Source organism: Melopsittacus undulatus, chromosome 1 (genome assembly GCF_012275295.1).
Source record: "Melopsittacus undulatus isolate bMelUnd1 chromosome 1, bMelUnd1.mat.Z, whole genome shotgun sequence".
NCBI classification, from domain to species: Eukaryota; Metazoa; Chordata; class Aves; order Psittaciformes; family Psittaculidae; genus Melopsittacus; species Melopsittacus undulatus.
The window spans coordinates 147,705,309-147,723,816 of NC_047527.1; the positions used below are offsets into that span (position 1 = coordinate 147,705,309).

An 18,508-nucleotide genomic window follows, 5' to 3' on the forward strand; every position below is an offset into this window, starting at 1 on the left:
ACACTGCCTCTTATTGTGTACTTGTTCAGAACAAAATACAGGGGGGGTCATTGCTAGACAAAACAGAAACATCAGCAACAACACTGTAATAGCAACACTAACAATAATAATAGTAATAGCACATTTTTACATGCAGCTTTCATCAATCACAGTAGTAAAGGCTTAATAAAACCTAGAATACTTTTCTAGAGGTAGCTATGAATGTAGTGGAGTCTTACATTTTGCTTATGTTTTTGCTTCTTTTCTTGTGTTTTACTTAGGGAAATTTAAGTTTTTCTTGTGTGGAGCCACATACAGTGCCTGTCTTTTTCAATGCAAGCAGTTACCTTGAGGTTCCTGGTCGTCCAAGCCAGGACCTGTTTTCAGTCAGTTTCCTTTTCCGAACCTGGAACCCCAATGGACTTCTTGTCTTCAGCAACTTTGCAGATGACCTGGGGAACGTTGAGATCGACATAAATGAGGGCAAAGTCAGTGTCCATATCAACGTCACCCAAGTGAAGAAGAACCGAATAGACATCTCATCAGGTAAGTGTTGTTTTATTTGAGTTGTTATCTTTTTTCTTGGTGTTGTTGAAAAGCATCATGGGCCTAAAATTAGAACAGTAGTTTTACCAAACTTTAACTACGTTAAATCCTGTTTCATTGAGTAAGAGGTAGAAGAACATTGAAACAGTTGTTAGATTATAAAAAGAAGACACAAATATTCTGTTGTGAAACCCAGACAAGGTATTGCTCCTTATCTCTGAGGCAGCATTGCTTCTATTTTCCTTCCTTCCATCTGTCTTGCAGTCTTCTCTGCAAAAGTATTTGGTTTCAAAGGACGTGGGTACTCCATGTTGAGAGTAGCCTAATAATTAAGCTGTTCCTGTTACTTGCCAATAATTAGGAGGCTCTCATTAAAGAGAAAAACGAAAAGAACAGAAACCCCAACCATGTTTGTTTTAACCACAAGGCTGGCATGAAAAATACCGTGGCATTCTCTAAGTGTGCTTTAGAGTCATGCTACTGGAGTACCAGAGCTTTTAGCACCTAAGCGAGTAGGTTTTGGAATACTGGGTATATGGTGCAATGTTAGATTTGTTGCTGGAAGAAAGGGTGTGTGTTAGTGTCAGTTGATTGCCTTTTGTTATTACTTGATACTTTCATATTGGTAAATTATACTTCCAGTCTAGATTCTTTATGAGCATTTCTGGATCAGCCATAGCTACATCGTGTCAGTCAACACTTTTCAAAGGAGTCATAACCTCATCATGGTTGGAAGATACAGGGTTGCTTGCAAATGGATCTAGCTCCCCATAAAAAAAACAACACAGTGATTATTTCAAATAGCAGTTATGACGACCTAATTTATCAGCCTGGTTTTGCCTGAAATCATCTGTAATTACTATTTTCTCTTAATTTCATAGTGGAGTCTTCAGTCTTCAATAGGGTTGATCTACTGATCTAGCTCTGAATGAATGGCAGTGGTTTTATGTCTACTTGTTTGATTTCTATTTGAAAATATATTGTCTGCATAGTCATATAAACAGGAATGTGAAGAAATGTAAGAAAAAATAAAAAATGCCTTTTTTTAATGAGAAAACATATATTATGTAGGAAAGTAATGTTTCATTTGGCACGTGGACATTTTTGAATTTTCTCTTTTTGCCCTGTTAATGAAATAGGGTGAAATGAAAATAATGAAATAGGCATGAAATGAAAATAATTATTTTAACCATAGAACTGAGTAAAATATGAAAACAATGAAAAATCAGAGTTTGCCTGGTTCATAAAATTTAAATCTTTTAATGAGAAATATGTTCCTCCTTCTATCAGTGTATTTTGTTTTAGCATAAGAAGTCATCACCATTGATTGCAACTTAGCATTTCATTGCCTCTTATATAAATACTCTCATAAAAGAATTAAGTAATTTTTTGGTACTACAGGAGGATCTTGAACAGGAATATTTTGTTAAGGTGCTAGTGCATCATAATTAGGAAACACGTGAAATTATCAACCTCAATTCTTTCTTCCTTAGCTGTACCTAGTACAACTCCCAGTTTGCAGGGAGAAGTGGCTATGCACAGTACTTCTTCATGAGCTTCCTCGTGCCTTTCAACAGCTTGACACTAATTTTGCCTAGTATATGTATTGATATAAAACCATTCTGACATTCCATTACGTTTACATTCTGATAAGAAAACACCTGTGAGCCCTTCTGATTTGCTTTTCTGCTTTCCCTCAGACCTTCACCCACAAAACCTCTACAGCTACTGTGGTGTAGAACCAGGGCTTTCATATTCTGACTTTCTTCTGAACTATTCTGAACTGAATGTTCTTCAGAGTAAATCTTTTCAGTCTGTATATGTTTATGTAATAGCCCAAGAATCAAATGCAGCCACTCATTCTTACAGCCATGATGCTGCTCTTAATCTCTGTAAAGCCCACTATATACATACAACAGTTTTAGTATTTTAAAGAGTTAGCAGTTTCCTTTGTTATTACAATTTACACCACAGTAAAAATGCATTTATTGTTTAATTTTCAGGGTGTGGACTTTTTATTTTTGCATAGCTATCCTGGGAAGGTATTGATTTATTTCCACACTTTCATATTTAGTTTCATACTTGGTTGCAACAGGCACTTCAGTGTTGTGTGAAATTAACTGTGTGTGTGAATGCAGGAAAGCAAACTATGGCATCAGCCAGGGAAGGCTGCAGAAAGAACACTGCTCTTGTACAGCAAATATCATAGTGACCTTCATATTCGCTTCTTGTGCAGGGAATTAAGGCATCAGCATATAAACCTGCTGGGTTTATGTAGAAGTCACAGTGGTCTTCCTTTGGCACAAAGATTTCTGTGTGTTGTGGTCCTATAGATACAAGATGCACACTTCCTCACTGATTATTTTTAACAGCTGTCAAAGAATTTTGTTTAGTCAAGTGTGCAGCCTTCTATGTCATTGCATGTGTAGGGTATGAATAATCAGAGTTCTGCCCAATGGGAGGTGCACCCCCTTTTTGTCAAGAAGAATTAGGGTAACTAAATCCTCAAACTAGGTGCAGGTGTGTTTTTTATTTCAGACCTTTACTGTACTTTTGCCTGACACCTGTAATTGTGTACTTTCCCCAGAAGAAGCTAATTTCTTTTAGTCCTTATTTTATACGCCTCTTGTAATTTATTAACTTACTTTCAGGAGCAGTTTTTAGTGCCGGCTTTCCATGTTAACATGGGGACATCTGCAGTTTATTATGGGGCATAGTCTAATGCTGGCTGTAGAAACAGTAGCTGAACTGACCAGAAGGAATTCTGTGAGAGAACTGTGTGCTGTTGTGCAGCTGACAGTTTGTTCCTGCATGTCTCTGTACCAAAGATACTAGTGTGGAGCACAGTCCTGCTTTATCTGGCTTTCAGTGTCATCATATTCTTTAGGCACGTGAAAGCTGCATGCACTGACTAGGGAGCTCTATTTTAGCATGAGTAGAGTTCAAATAAATGGGCAAGTCTAGCCTTCCAGTGTATCAAATATAGTCAAATTCCCACCTTTCTCACTGGTAGCTGGGCACTGCAAACCTCTTTACTGAGTGAACTACTTCATGAAGTGCTTTGTTATGCCTGGGAGGGATCAGACAGTATGTGAAGATTTTCCTGTCTCTTTGATGTAACTTTCATACCTGATTCACTTGAGCATTTAGTTTGAGGAGAGAAAGGCAAATTTGAAGTATTTTGATGACACTTTACAAAAATAAAAATTAAATAATGCATAGAAGGTACAGCTAAAGGAGCTGCACTTCCAGTCCCATATAGTACACACAGCTGTGTTTACTACTTACCTATAGAGTCAGAAGGTGAGGCGTTTACAGAACATTATAAAAAGGTTTGTAGGCAACATCAAATAATCAGCAAGCAGAATCAATTTACTATTAAAATGTGAGAGCTACTTCTAATCTGAGAATTCAGAAAGAGGTTTATATTTTATATGCCAATTAATTCTACTTTTTCTGGTTCATATACTGTATATAGTGAATGACAGGATTCAGTAATGCAGTCAAATAGAAAGCATGAATGCAAAATGTAGTAAAATGCAACAGACTTTTATGCTGACCTGGTAAAGCAGAATCTCAGGTTTTACTTGACGTGGCCAAACAACTAGTGGTCAAACAACTAGATTCTGACCTGTCCTGGGCTTCAGCTTGGTGAATGGTGGGGGCAGTAAAGTTAAATCAGTAATAGTTTTCTCACTATGTCCATAAGGTGTACACTCTTTTGCCCATAACACAATTTTGACTGTAACAGAATATTTTACCTTAATATGCAGTTTAGCTTTCAAACAGTAGTACATATGAAAGGGACAAAGATGATTAATCCTTGTGGTTATATTTACTGCTTGGTTTTGCTTACTGAGCAGAGTTCTTCATTTTTTTTTCATCACCTTGCCAGTTATTCCTTCATAACAGGGTCTTTAAACGAGAAAAAATTCCTTCCCTTCTCTTCACTGCCCAGCATTCTGGTAAGTGTCCAGTAAGCACACTGAGCTATGAAGAGATCATTGAGACTATCATACAGTGTCAATGGCCTGGATTTTGCTTTTTCTTATGTTAATGTTTTTTGGACACTACCACCATTTGATTGATAACAGTTATATTAATAAATTTGCTGTTAGTAAGAGCAAAATCAGGCCCACCGAGAACTGAAATAAAGATTTAATTAGAAGAAGTAAGCTACTGGCTGTGCAGAATTATACAGGTGAAATAATCAAAGAGTTAAACATTCTATTGACTTTGCAGAGTAAACTGGGATTAATGTCTTTATAGATGTGTATGTCCCAGCAAAGGGATTAATAACAGGAGAGAATCTCAGAAAAGAGTTAAGAGATTTGTCTTTACTGCTTCTTGTAGTTTTGGATGAAATTCTGCTTTTGGCATCACGGGATTCAGGAAAACTTCCTGAATATTGCTGGCTTCACCCAAGGATTGATGGAAGCAGTGCTAGGCTCAGAAGATAGAAGACAGAAGTGTTCTTGCTTTGCTTAATTACTTTTTAAAAGCAGATTTCTCATGTAGTTTGAATACCAAAGGATTCTGATATTCTGCTACAGTTTTAAAAGTTATTTAATTTTGATATGTGATACCCATTTACTCTGAGAACCTACTCAGAATTTGTGATCTTGCAGTTTTGAGAACAAATTGCTGATGAAGTTGAATTATTTTATGATTTTTTACAAGTTAATGTCTTCTTTCGTGAGCACAGAAGAAATCAGCAGCTGGAAAATGTCATCCTCCCACACCTCTCTTTGCCAGAAAAACTCTTCTGAATCTCCTCCCAAAGCCACATGCAAATGCTGTTCAGTGCAGGGTTAAGCCACAGCTCATGTTCTATTTGCCATCATTTCTTCCACTTACTTCTTTCTGCCTGGTTCAGCAGCTTAACCCAAAGTCCTTCTTAATGAAACCAACCTTTTCTGAAGCTTTCAGCATGCAGAACAATTGGTAACTCCTTAACAAACATGAAGAGTGTTGCTTAGACATAATTGTAACACTCAAAATGACATTCATGAGGACTCATGTAGTGGCTTTCCATTGTTTGTAATCAGCAAACCTCAAATCCCTGTTTCAATACAGAAGAGAACTTCTCTGCCTCTTGAGAAAAGGCAGAGTTTTGACGGTGGCACATTCTGAAATAATCTCCTGATTTATCCTTTATTTACTTTCTCGCTTGTCTTTTCATAGACAGGTCTGACCTTTCATATCTAAACATTCTTTGCTCAACTGAAATGCTAGAGGCTCTATAAAGATCCTTTGAGGTTTATCCCACAGTACAAATGATAAGTCACTGAAAAAGGACATCGTCTCCTTTGGCCCATAATATCTTAACAGAGAAGCTTTCAGTGTCCAAAATCTTCTGCCATTAAACTGAATTTATCTCCTTGGAGCTCCCTTTTTCCTCTTCCAACTCTCCTAGTTAACATCTTGTATATTAGTTGCTGTCAAGGATGTCTTTAGCTCCTTCAGTCAACCATAAACTTATTAAAAGTTGGGATATGAATATATTTTTGTCATATTTATCTGTATTAAATAAATCAGACCTCTACCCATGGAATCTCTCTGGAAAGCTTTCCACCCTTGCGTCCTTCTGCTAGATCTCAAGTCATCTGAATTGCAGTTCATTTATATTTCAGACCCTGGGTTAAGATAACATCCTTCAGGTAATAAAATGTCGTTCTGTGACAGATCTGAAGTGGTATTCTTCCAGTGACAATTCCCAGGTCCGTGTTATGTGGGAACTGAGAAGTATTTTTTGCGTCTGTTGCTAAATGAAGGTTTAAATAAGGAGTCTGTATACACACAGCAAAAGTGCACTTCTGGTGGGGAGATAACATTTCCCACCAGGTCTTTTCCATATTACTGATACTGCTTTATAACTGAATGTTAGTAAGTGGAGACAGATACCCGTGCGGCACTTGTCAGTATGATCAAGATGAGAGACACAGATTTTGTCCACAGAAGACAGCATGATGATGAGTTAGCATCAGAAGAATAGTAGAGAACTATTTCCTTCACAGATAGCCAGTTTTGTGTCCTTTTGTGTTTAATTTTGGCTAATGACTTTAAGCAGTGAATGCAGTTACATGAATAGATATTTGTGCTTTTGAATTCCACAGAACTGAGAAACAGACATGCTTGGAGTAGAATCACAGAACCTTAAGATCATCTGGCTCCTACCTGCTGCCATGGGTAGGGATACCTTGCACTAAACCATGTCATCCATGGCTCTGTCCAGCCTGGCCTTTAACACTGGCAGGGATGGAGCATTCACAATTTCCTTGTGCAACCGATTCCAGTGCCTCACCACCGTTACAGTAAAGAACTTCTTTCTGATATCCAATCTAAACTTCCCCTGCTTAAGTTTTAACCCATTACCCCTTGTCCTCTCACTACAGTCCCTAATGAATAGCCCCTCTCCAGCATCCTTGTAGTTGTTATTCTTTCTTCCACATGTTTTTCTCCTGGTCTATTTTTAAATCTCAGTACAGTAGACTCTCAGACCAGTCAGAGCAAGAAATAGAGTCCCTGATTGCAGGCTTTTTTGTCTAAGAAAACGGGTGACTTTAGTTCAGGGGTCTTGTGAATTCTGCTTCATCACTCACTGATTTTCACTGGAGAGCTGCCTACTAAGCACTGGGTGTGCATTCTAAAACACAGTACCATTTGTGGCTACTTCACTGAAAGTAATATAGGTCTTTGTTGGTTGTGCTGGTACCTTGTAAGCATAGAGGAACCTGAGAATCAAGAAACCAGGCTGTTCTTCCTGACAAGCTTCCTAGATGTATACAGGAGGCTTCTCAGGACTTACATGTGCTCATTGAGGTAAATGTGTTTTTTCCCAGTATTATTTTCTTTCTAGATTAGTAATAAAGAAATAATCAAAAGGATTAAATAGAGACAGGAGCTGTAGTTACATTTGTTGTGTTTATGCACATCCTGACAGCAGTATCCCCAGGACACCGTTGAGCATTCATATAATATAAATGAAGAAGGAAATGTTTTCTAATATCTGAAAGACTGGATATCAGAAACATTATGTTTTTTCCTGCAATATACTAGTTTGCCATCTCTGCCTCCTATTCTGTAAAGGTGACAACCTCACAATCGGGTCAGCCAGTGCTTTCAGCAGCAGCATGAATGACATCCAGCACCAGTGGCTTAAACGTAGGAATTTTATAAAAGCCCATTTGTCTGTTAATGACAAAATGAGATGGTTCCTGTAAACTCTTGCATAGATGTTATCATTCCTTGAAAATTCTAATCCAACTTAGTGCTATGTTAGCTCTTTAGTTCACTTTGTAGCAGATTTAATTCTTACCATATTGCTTCAGAAACAAGAAAGAACAGCAAAGGGGGTCTCCACTAAGAACGTACTATATTTGTTTTCCTTACACTTAAAAATAATGTTTAGGGACAGACTGCGAGACCAGAGGTCTCAGACCTTCATTTGTAAGTTATTATTTCCTAAATGTATGGCATAATAGCATTTCATTAAAAGGGCACAGAACCTTCAAGCAGTGGGCCACATAACACTGTGCAGAACCACTGTGGGAGGAAGCTATCAACTATGTAGATTAAAACAGCCAATGCTATCTTTTCACCTTTTCATCCTCTCCAAATGCAATGGAAAAAAGGAGATTTTAGTTTCTTTTAAAGTAGGCATTTGCAGCATTGGCACTTGGAGGAGAACCAGGAATATTCTTTCTAGTGCAGATGTCCTTGAAACTCTTTTGAGTTTGCAAGGAGTTTTGCATCTTTTAATCTTATTTAACACTAATCCTTGGGTAGGTGTCCTGCAATACCTCTAGCCACTTACTTACAGGAAAATAATTAAAAGTCATTGTAATATCAAACACGATTCTTTTGTGGGGGTAAGGGGGAACACAACCTAATTACAGTCATGGAACTTTAATTTATGTGCTGGGAACTGACACTCAATGTCTTCTTTTTCATTGCTATTCAGGAACCTGGGCAAATAGATTATTATCTGTGACAGGTTTCTGGCAGTCCCTCTTGGTTTGACAGTGTTATTTTAGAGAGAAGAGAGAGTCACTTTTGTGTATAATGAAAGGAAAAGTTGTCAAGCATCCATACATATTTTATGCTGTATAAAACTTATGTGCTAGAGGAAAGATTCTGTTTTCAGTCACACCATTGTAAATTCATAGTGCTTCTGCTGACCTCCAGGTTTGCACTAGTGACACAGAATGTCATCTAGCCCAAAGGATGGATTCCATTTTTTTACACAGCCAGTGCAGCTCTTCTGAGTCAGCTTTGCCCTTCCTGTTTTCTTCCTGTTTTCTTTCAGTCATGCACAACTGTGATGTGTATTTTGGCATTTTGGTCATTTTCTACTGACATTGACAGAACTAAAAGCAATTTCTATCAAAGTGGTTCCTTGAAATGGCATCAGGTACAGTCTGAATTGTCTAGGTTTTATTCATCTTAGTTCACAGAAGTGGCTACCCTTAGCTGCAAAAATAGACTCAGGAAAAAAGCATTTTCCAGTCGTATGTTGCTAGCTCTCCCTTTTCTTTGGTCTTGAAAAAGATGGTGAATACCTTCAGGCAGTTTTGCACATTGTTTCATTTAATTTTCAAATGCTGCTGAAGCAGCAGCACATAAGCACTGAGGTGAAACAGAGCAACCAAAGCCGTTTGGTTTCTGTTGAGCTGAATGGCAGATGATGTTGTCTTTAAAAAGCTTGCTTATTAAGTTTATGTATTCGAGAGGGGAAAAAAGCCAACTTGGTTCCCTTGCTGTGAACCAGCCACTATAAAATACATAGTTTATGCTAACAATAAGCAGGATCGTACTGAACTGTTTCACTGAGGACAAATACTGAAAATTCTATACATCTCCTTTAAGAGGTGTATAGAATATTTACTAATGTAAGTAAGAATATTTTCTTACTAAAGAAAAGCATGTTTAGAGGCATGATTTCCCTTATGCCTTTTCCAGGAAATACATGTATATGCAATATTTGAAGGGTGCATTCTTTTAAAATGCAAAAATAACTTGTGTTTTGCTTTTGCAGATTTACAATAGTGGAACAACATAATACATGTCCTCAAAAATGAGGCTTTTATCGATTAACCTTTTGTAATGTTTTAACAGCTCTTTTTATGCACTTAGCACATGCATTAAAACCAACAGCTAAGTCAAATCAACTTTACTACAGCACTAGCACACGGTTTCTACCTGAAGAAAGTAACATTTTTAATATTCTGGTGTTGGTACTTAGATAATTACCTCTGAAAACAGTAATAGCAGATCCCCTGTCTCTAGGATCTGTAATTCCCAACACAAGGATGATACTATTGACTGTACTGAATCTGGGAAAGAATGTGGTGCTGAGGCACCTTTAGGAGAGTTAGGCTGGTTTCTGTAGTGTTGGCAACAAGTGATACGTTTGATTAAATTTGCTGTGTGATCAAGCTTTGCTGTATGCTGCACAAGAGTATATGGTCCTGGGGGGATGAGCTTCATGTATTGAAGCATCTTCCAAAGGTACAGAACTAGGCATGGCACAGTTCTTTCTTTGCCTTCCCTGTGGCCTGTGAAACATATATCGTAGAATCATGGGATCACAGCCTGGTTTGGATCAGAAGAGACCTTGAAGCTCATCCAGTTCCAACCCCCTGCCATGACCTTCCACTAGAGCAGGTTGCTCCAAGCCCCATGCAACCTGGCCTTGAACACTGCCAGGGACGGAGCAGCCACAGCTTCTCTGGGCACCCTGTGCCAGTGCCTCAGTACCCTCACAGGGAAGAACTTCTGCCCAATGTTTAATCTAAATCTCCCATGTTATATAAAGCCATTCCCCGTTGTCTTGTTACTACATGCCTGACTTCAATTAAGATACTGTTTCATTCAGAGCTTGAGCAGTGCTTCCACTAATAGTTTAATACTTCCTAGAGAGAAATGTAATCTGTGTGTTTCAGTGTTACCTACATTGAGTCGTGTATCAGAGTGTTGTTATTCATTTATCTTAGGGTTTGCAATTAGAGTTTATTTGCAATTACAGAAAGAAACTTTGTTGGTATTTTAGTTGGAGATGCCTGAGATACTCAAAGACATTCTTAAACATATATGTATGAGACATGCTCACTTTTGTTCATTGCATTTAGAAAGCATACAACATTATGACCCCAAAAATGTTCACCAGCTCTGTTCTTTATAATAGAGAAAGAGCAGAGTGCTGAACTTTCCCTGTATCTGGTACAGTTCAAAAGGAATTTTCAAATCATGCCATGGCCTTAACCTGTCAGGATTGATTGGTAGCAAGTTAGCAAGTCCTAACTCTTAGAATCCAAAAGCACATTTTATTCTCATTCCTCACAACCCCCAGGGTATATCGTTAACACAGTAATAAGGAATTGAATACATGTAATAAAATACAACATGTCCCACTAAATTTACAAGTAAGCTTCTTGCAAAAGTGCTCAGGATGCTTAATGCTTTGAAAAAGTACACTACTAAATATTAATGTTCCAAAACCTCTGAATGCTAAAGAATGCTGCTTTGTTGGCAGGCCGCTTTAAAATAAAACAACAAAAACATCAAGAATTCACTAAACTGTTTTGTCTTCCTTTGGCAGGAAGACATTGGTTATTCAGATTTCTGTTGAACAGAATTGGAATAGAAAGAGTGCACTTCCCTCTTCTTTCTTTGTCTTGTTCTTTCTTGCTTTGAGCAGCCCAGTACAAACTGTGCTTTTCAGATGCTGTTTGTAGGAGAATGCTATCATGAATGTGAGGCTTGGTTCATCTTTCTTTTATTTCTAATCTTCAGGCCTTTGGCTCTGGCAACCTTTATCTTTTGCTGCATAAATATGGAATTGTATAGTTCCTTTTTTTACTACGAGTAATTATTATAATAATATGTTATTACTATTAACTAATATTGAGACTAATAATAAATAATTATGTCACTTAGAAGCATTATAGTCCAATCTGTTCCATATTCCAGTCCATTAGATTTGCATTTTTAGTGTTATTTCTTCCTCATGTCAGGAATTTGTGATAAGTGTTACTGATTATTAGTCTCTGTAAGGCTGTTTCAGAATTAGAATAAGGTTTTACTCTGTTAAATAATGACAATAAACCCATACAGAATCAGTAAGTATCTGAAATACGACCATCCCACAAGAAAGACTTGCTTTTGTCATCATACTCAGACACTGCAATAGATGTTCTGCACCTGGATACAATATCTTGCATTATTTTTTTGTAGAAAGAGTGCATGTCCTCTCTGTTTTCTAAGGCTTTTTCAGGTATTTTCAGCCTTAGGGCTCCCTGGCCATTCCCATAACAGTGAATCAGAGCCACTTTAGCTAGTATTCTTGTCAGTAAATAGTGAGCTGTTGAAGAGTCATGTGGTAGAATGAAGCAGGTCCACAGAAAACAGGTTTTTCTTTCCCCATCAGGAATTGTTTCCAGGATTTTCAGGCCTTTGTGCTACTGAATTCCATGGTTCTAAGAGTGAACAGAAAAGGGTTGTAGCAAGGTAAGAACTGTTAGATATAAAATGTGACTGTACACTGAGGCAGATGGAGGTAGAGAAATATAAGTCAGTGTTGAGTCAAGGTTTTGACAAATAAGCATTTAAATATAAAAAGTGCGTAACCAATATAGTTACGTATCTTATATTGGTAGCTCTGCAGGAGGTTAGAAAATAATGTGTTAGTTTATTACATCCTGATTTTATTAATTCTTTTGCCTCTTTCTGGGGGCTTTCATTCTGCTTTGGTGTGTTAATGCAGCTGTACTCAGTTACTTCAGCTTCCTTAGAAGTTTTCTTGTGTATGGTCTTAAATTCCAGGTGCCAAATATTCAGAGAAAACAAGCCTTGTTTATTTACAGGCTTTTGCCACATACAAACAACTGAAGCAAATAGTTTAGCTATTTTTGCCTTTTCAAGTATGTGTTATTTTTATGGAAATAGGCTGAGGCCCAATGTGGTGTGCCTTAGATTATGCCTTTAGCACAATTTCAGCACTGACATTGAATATAAAAGTACAAGTGGAAAAAGGAATTACACAGGAGCAACTAAAGACTCTATAGCAGTGGATTTGTTCCTGTTCTTTATTTTTCTTTCTACACAATAGTCATATTAAACATGTAGCACTCTAGTTTGTCTTAAAGTAAATTCAACTTCTGCAGAAGTTATTTAGAACAGATATAAGAATATATTCTTACCAGCTTCTAATGGAAGAGAATTCCAAGCTTGAATGTATTTAGTAATGTTTCAGAAATGTTTTGAATGATAAATAGAAAAACACTAAGTGCTATTAAGTACTAATGTTAATAACAGGTTGATTAGCTCTTGTGTCACATTTTACATGCAGAAGAGGAAGTTCTCCCTTCAATTTAGTTATCTGTAGAAAGTACATGTATTTGTTCTGTGATGTCACCCAAATCTCAGAATAATCATCTCTTATACTATAAATATACCTTTGTGGAATTCACTAGAGATTTATATTTTTTTAAGGGATATGCATTGTCACAGAATTGATGAGCAAACTGTAGTAGGTGTAAAATCAAAGAACGAACTCCTGCATTATTCATCGTTTAAAAGAAATTGTATTCTTAATTAGAGTTCCAAATGTTCTGGGTATCATCAGAATCACTTCAACAGAGATGAACAGATTCAAATCATCACATTCAATAGCTGAAGTTCATATTGGATCAAAACTTTTAACTCATATCTGTATCTGGCATTTTAAGTCCTACCAGGCATGTAGATAGCCACAGTCATAAACAAACATGAGATGTTATTAACTTAAAGTTCTGATTATGCTGACATGCTGAACTAACACAGGGATATGAGACATTGCAGTAGATGGATTTTCTTCCTGTTCTGTTTAGTGATTCACACATCTGGGAATACAGAAGCCTGAAGTAGCAACTTGGTTTATTCTCCACTCATACCAGTATAATCTCCTAGGAGACTTGATACTATGTTGAGTTGTTGAGCCATGTACCCTCAGTTCACACTGGAAATGGTAGAAATTGAGGGGGTTTGTACATTGCAGAGAAAAGCCCAGACAGAATGTGCTTCTGACACTGCCAGTCCTGAAGTCAAAATCTCAGGTCAAATGAAATCCAAAGAGAATTTGAATCTCACTGCTTCTGAGAAAGGCACTGCAATGCAACTTTTCTTTTAACCCAGTTATGTGAGAGTTACCCTGCCGATTATCTAAGCACAGCAGCAAGAGGTCTGAGAATGTACAAGGTCCTATCCTCTGAGAATTCATTGCAGCTCACCCCATGTCAGTGATGTCTGTCTGGTACCTGTCAGTACTGTCAGGACTTACTGCCTGCCTCTGGAAATTCTATTTTCAGTTTATTCCATATTAATGTAAAAAGGAGGTGGAAAATACACAGAGGGATCATAAAGCCCTTGTCTAGAATCCAACCAGTTATCATTTAATCATTTGGGACTTAGCCTGACATCTTAAAAACTTTATTTCACAAAATTAGACATGTTTTGCATTGCAAAGAGTCAGCTGATGGTATAAAAATGACTAAGATCTGTGATTCCATACTCTTTGCAATCTGATTATTTTTATTATGGAAGCTGACTTGGAACTGGAAGTTCTGCTATCACAAGAAGGAACATAATGTGTATTTTTCCACATACAAATCGACAATATTCAGCAGAATAAGATATATCTCCTCTGACCAAGTGAGCCCTATGGATGTCCCTGTGATTGGGGAGGAAAAAATAAAAGCTTTTGTTCATTTCTGATTAAATAAGAATGTAAAATATTGTCTTTCCATTTAGCGTGTTACAGAATCATTAAACTACTTAAAAATGGTATTATACCAGATTTTCTTCTTCACATACGGTACTTTACATGGTTGTCACTGCATAGGGTAGATGTCTGGTAGAGGAAATCTGGGAGGGCTCCACCTGTATTTTTGAGGGTCTGGCTGGGTGGTTATGATATACCATACTAAGAAAGGGGACCTGGTTATGGAAAAGTGCTTAGCTCCTCCTGTATTTCAGCATTGGTGGAGTGGTTTGTGCTGTTGAAGGACATTAGAAAGACGTGCTGAGTGTGTTGGCTTTGAGGATTTTTATTTATTTTTTCTTTTTAACTAGGAATTAGCTTAATCAAATCTAATGTTACAAAATCAAATGACAAGAAGTTGTTTTCTCATGGAGAAAAGGTGAATTACATTGCTTGTCCTCTACCATCTTAATCAGTCTTAAAAATTGTTTTCAGAATAGTAAGTATGATGGAAAAATCTACATAAAGTATGCACAATGTGGCTAAACTTCATGTATTTACTACATATATATATATATATATATATATAATCTCCTTACGTGGTCCGAGCATCTTTAACATTGTACTAAATATTTTCCCTTCAGAATCAGAGTATTAATAAATGAAGTAGAGGTTCATCATTATTATTTATCTTTATGAGAAACATATTGCACTTTGAAAAATAATCCTAAGAGCATTCTTAATTTATTTTTCATAAACTGATCATTGTTATATTGGATTGTGTTATAATTAACCAATTTATCAAAAAACACTAACATCATCAAACACTTCTTATTTTGACGTACAATCTCTTGCAGTGTACAAGCAAGTAGACAGATGGGAAATACATCAGTTGAAAACCTGTCCTATGAATATGAATATTTAAGAAACCTTTCAGATTTTAATGGGCTTTAAGAGAGTATTTACTGTTTAGTATCTTTTTCCTTTGCATTTCTACCTCATCCATCACCTGAAACCTGACATAGTGTCACTCTTCTGAGTAATTTTGGCAGCAAATCAGGAAAACCCAAGTCATTATTCAAGCAAAGCATATGTAAAAGGTGGGGGAAGATGAAAGAAGCCAAGCTGAAGTCTAATAAATCTTGTTTGAAACTTTGAACTCTTTGAAACTCTAGATAGTGAAGGTACCAGAGAAGTTTATCCTCCAGTTGGTAACCCTTCAGGCTCAATATTCCGGCATGTATGGCAGAGGGTTTATATAGATTCTTAGCATTTTATGAAGCTGGCAATAAGGAAAAGTCATAGAATTTTTTAGTTGCAAACATCACGAATGTAGGGCTTTAAGAGAATATATTATCCAGTGATAAAAGTCTTTGCTTGTAACTGATTGTCCTATGAAGCACAATTAACAGGAGTAGTACAAAAAGACAAGTTTTAAGAAACAATCCTAGTTTATTGTGAAATAGCTTTTGATGTGCAAACTGGGTTTAAGTCTTCTCATTTTAGTTTCAGTTTCTGAGAACTCAGCAGTATTTGTGATGATTTTTTTTCCAGTGCATTTTGTTCTACTCCCTTTTCTTCAGGAACCACGTCCTTTGTAAAGCCTAAGATACATTAAGATGTGATAAGAGCACAAGCTAGCGGCACAAATACTACTGTCTGTTGTGAGGGCTGGGAGAAATCCATACTACCTGTCTCTACTGCTAAGTTCCCTTTTCTGCTGCTTGTTCCTTATTCTTCAAAAGGCAAAATAAGTGAGAAGAAACATCTCAGAATACACAAAGAGAAGGATCATTCGGGTGAATAGCTGTGGGCAGCAGAGGCCAGATAACGTATGCAGCCATTTTCAGCATTCTGTGAGAGCCATATATTGCAGACCTGAGATATCAGGTGGGAGTTGCCCTGTGGAAGGTGAAGCTGAAAGGGAGCTTATTTTCTTCAGCAGAGAACAGGATGAAAAAATGTGTGTATGTGGAGGGCAGTGAAGGAAGGTGGAATAAGGAGAATGAAAGGATCTTTTTATAGACAACACTGATGCTGGAGGTTCTAACATACAGGCTAAGGTGAAACATACTATTTCAGTTCAGTAGCTACTTCTTGGTGGCAGCTTTCCTTACCCAAAGTAGTTTCAGATTAGTCATTACTACTTGTATGTTGCTAGCAGCACAGTTATGGATATACTAGATTAAGTAAGCATAGGAATGCTAGATTAACTTCAGGTGAATTGCCTAACTGCATTACTTACCAAGTTTGAGAGATAATTTTTGTAGCCCACACTGAACTCCATGATGTGTTAGACTGATAAATAGTACCAGAGCAGGTTGATTTATGTATGAATGCATGACAGACATACCTGTCTTTGATTGCAGTACACATGCCTCCTGTGACTAAAGTAGGGATGCACTGGACCAAAATGCCAGGTGCCCTTACATGTTTGTCTCTAATGTATTACAGAATAACAAAGTGTCTGTAATTCTTATGAAGCTGCAAGAAGCAGTTTACAGTTCTCAGCCACAAATGTCCAAAGATGAAGGATCTGGGATTAAAAAGAAAAATAAATTTTATCTAATGATAGGGAGCCTGTTCTTTTACCGATATGCATGAAGTTATAGATAACACTCCATAAACATTGTATCTTATTGTATCTTTCTCTTCATCACTGCTTTCTGAGTCATACTTCCTGCAGATTCTGATGCTAGTATGGCTGGAACATCCTTGGTTGTTCAAGACACATCTTGAATTTTTACTGTGACCAGTAGTGCACAGTGATACTAATACACCACACAGAGTGGGTAAATTTACAATATTCTTAATTTCCAAACAGTAAGAAATTTAGATGATCTTTAACATTTTAATGGGGTAATTTTCATGACTCTTGCCTACTCCCCCCCAAAAAAAACTTTCCCTACATCATTCTTTCTATCTAATTCTTTACTTACTCAGATCTGGGAATGAGTCCATTTGTCAACCCTGCACGATTCTAACATTCAGTTTTCCATATGTTCTTCCATTCATACTATTTTTATTTTAACCTTCTTCATTTTACATATATCAACGTGAGTAACAGCCAAAGTGGTACTATGGGGACTAAGAGAGAAAAGGGTGTGAACGGTATGAATGCCCATGCTAATTTAACTCCAAACAACAAGGATTTTTTGCATAAGCATAATTAAATTTGGAAGAGAATATAAATGTTTTTGGAAAACACTTCAGTAGCGCAGCCATCAGGGAGGTGTAATAGCTTTCTAAGTGAAAGGATAATTAATGGCATAATAGTAAGTGGATATAAACAGGCTATGGATCATTTCAAACCATAATTCAAAAGAACAGAACAAGTAGAGCAATAGTGTTCTGGTGGGTCCAGATTGTAACAGCAAGAGGGCCCCATGAAGCCCTGAGAAGTTAAAAATGTGCATTCCTACAGAAGAACTTCACAACTGCAATATAAAGAAAATAATGCTGGTTCTTAACATCCTTTCTTATCTTGCAGCATAATTATTTGGGTTCCTTGCTGCAATTCAAAGTTAAACTTGGAGTTATAGACTGTCAGGTTTGCCCACTTGCTCAAAGTACACTGGTGTCTTGGCTTTTTATTCACTGATGATTTGTACTTGTGGAAAAAGAAAACAAACCCCAAACCAAACCAAGCATACTATAATTATATAAGCACATCTCCCCAGCAGTAATACTACTGCCAGCTCAGTGAGCAGTCTGCTACTATGTGCTGCTTACAGACCCTTTCACCAGCCTCAGTCTTCTTGCCAGGCTGGGCTCCCTATCTCTTGGGCCAGGTTTTCCAACCTTTGCATAAATTCTTTTATCTCCTCTACCCAGTGCAGTTAGCAAGCTCCTAAAATATGAACATCCACTGATCTTTTGTCACATACTGTATGTTGTTGCTTCTGTGGGCATATGGGTCATTAAAATCCTTATGTTTATCTACTCCATGTATATAGGGGGTTTACTATTACTAGTTTTATTTTCTCCCTAGCAGTGGTACTTACTCTGTTGTCTTGAATCTTCAGTCTGTTCTTGCTACTTTGCTCATTTTTATTTCCTTTTGATTTCTAAGAATGATATTGAAAACACTAAAATTGAGCTTTTTTCATGTTTATTATCATTTTGCTGAGTTTCTAACAATGAACCTGTTAGGTTAAAAATGTAGCATAATTTCTTTTTAATAACTCAGCAGTATAATCCATTTTTAGGTAAGAAACCAGTGGATTTTTTTCCCCTGGATTTACT

At 37.0% G+C, this 18,508-nt stretch overlaps 1 protein-coding gene across 1 annotated transcript in view; it reads left to right on the top strand.

The window, feature by feature from the left end:
* CNTNAP2 (contactin associated protein 2) overlaps positions 1-18,508 on the top strand; it is a 1,129,462-nt gene that overhangs the window by 546,108 nt on the left and 564,846 nt on the right. Inside the window, exon 8 of the mRNA XM_034062602.1 lies at positions 261-525. Coding sequence (XP_033918493.1) covers positions 261-525 — 265 coding nt within the window. The remainder of the gene's footprint in view (positions 1-260; positions 526-18,508) is intronic.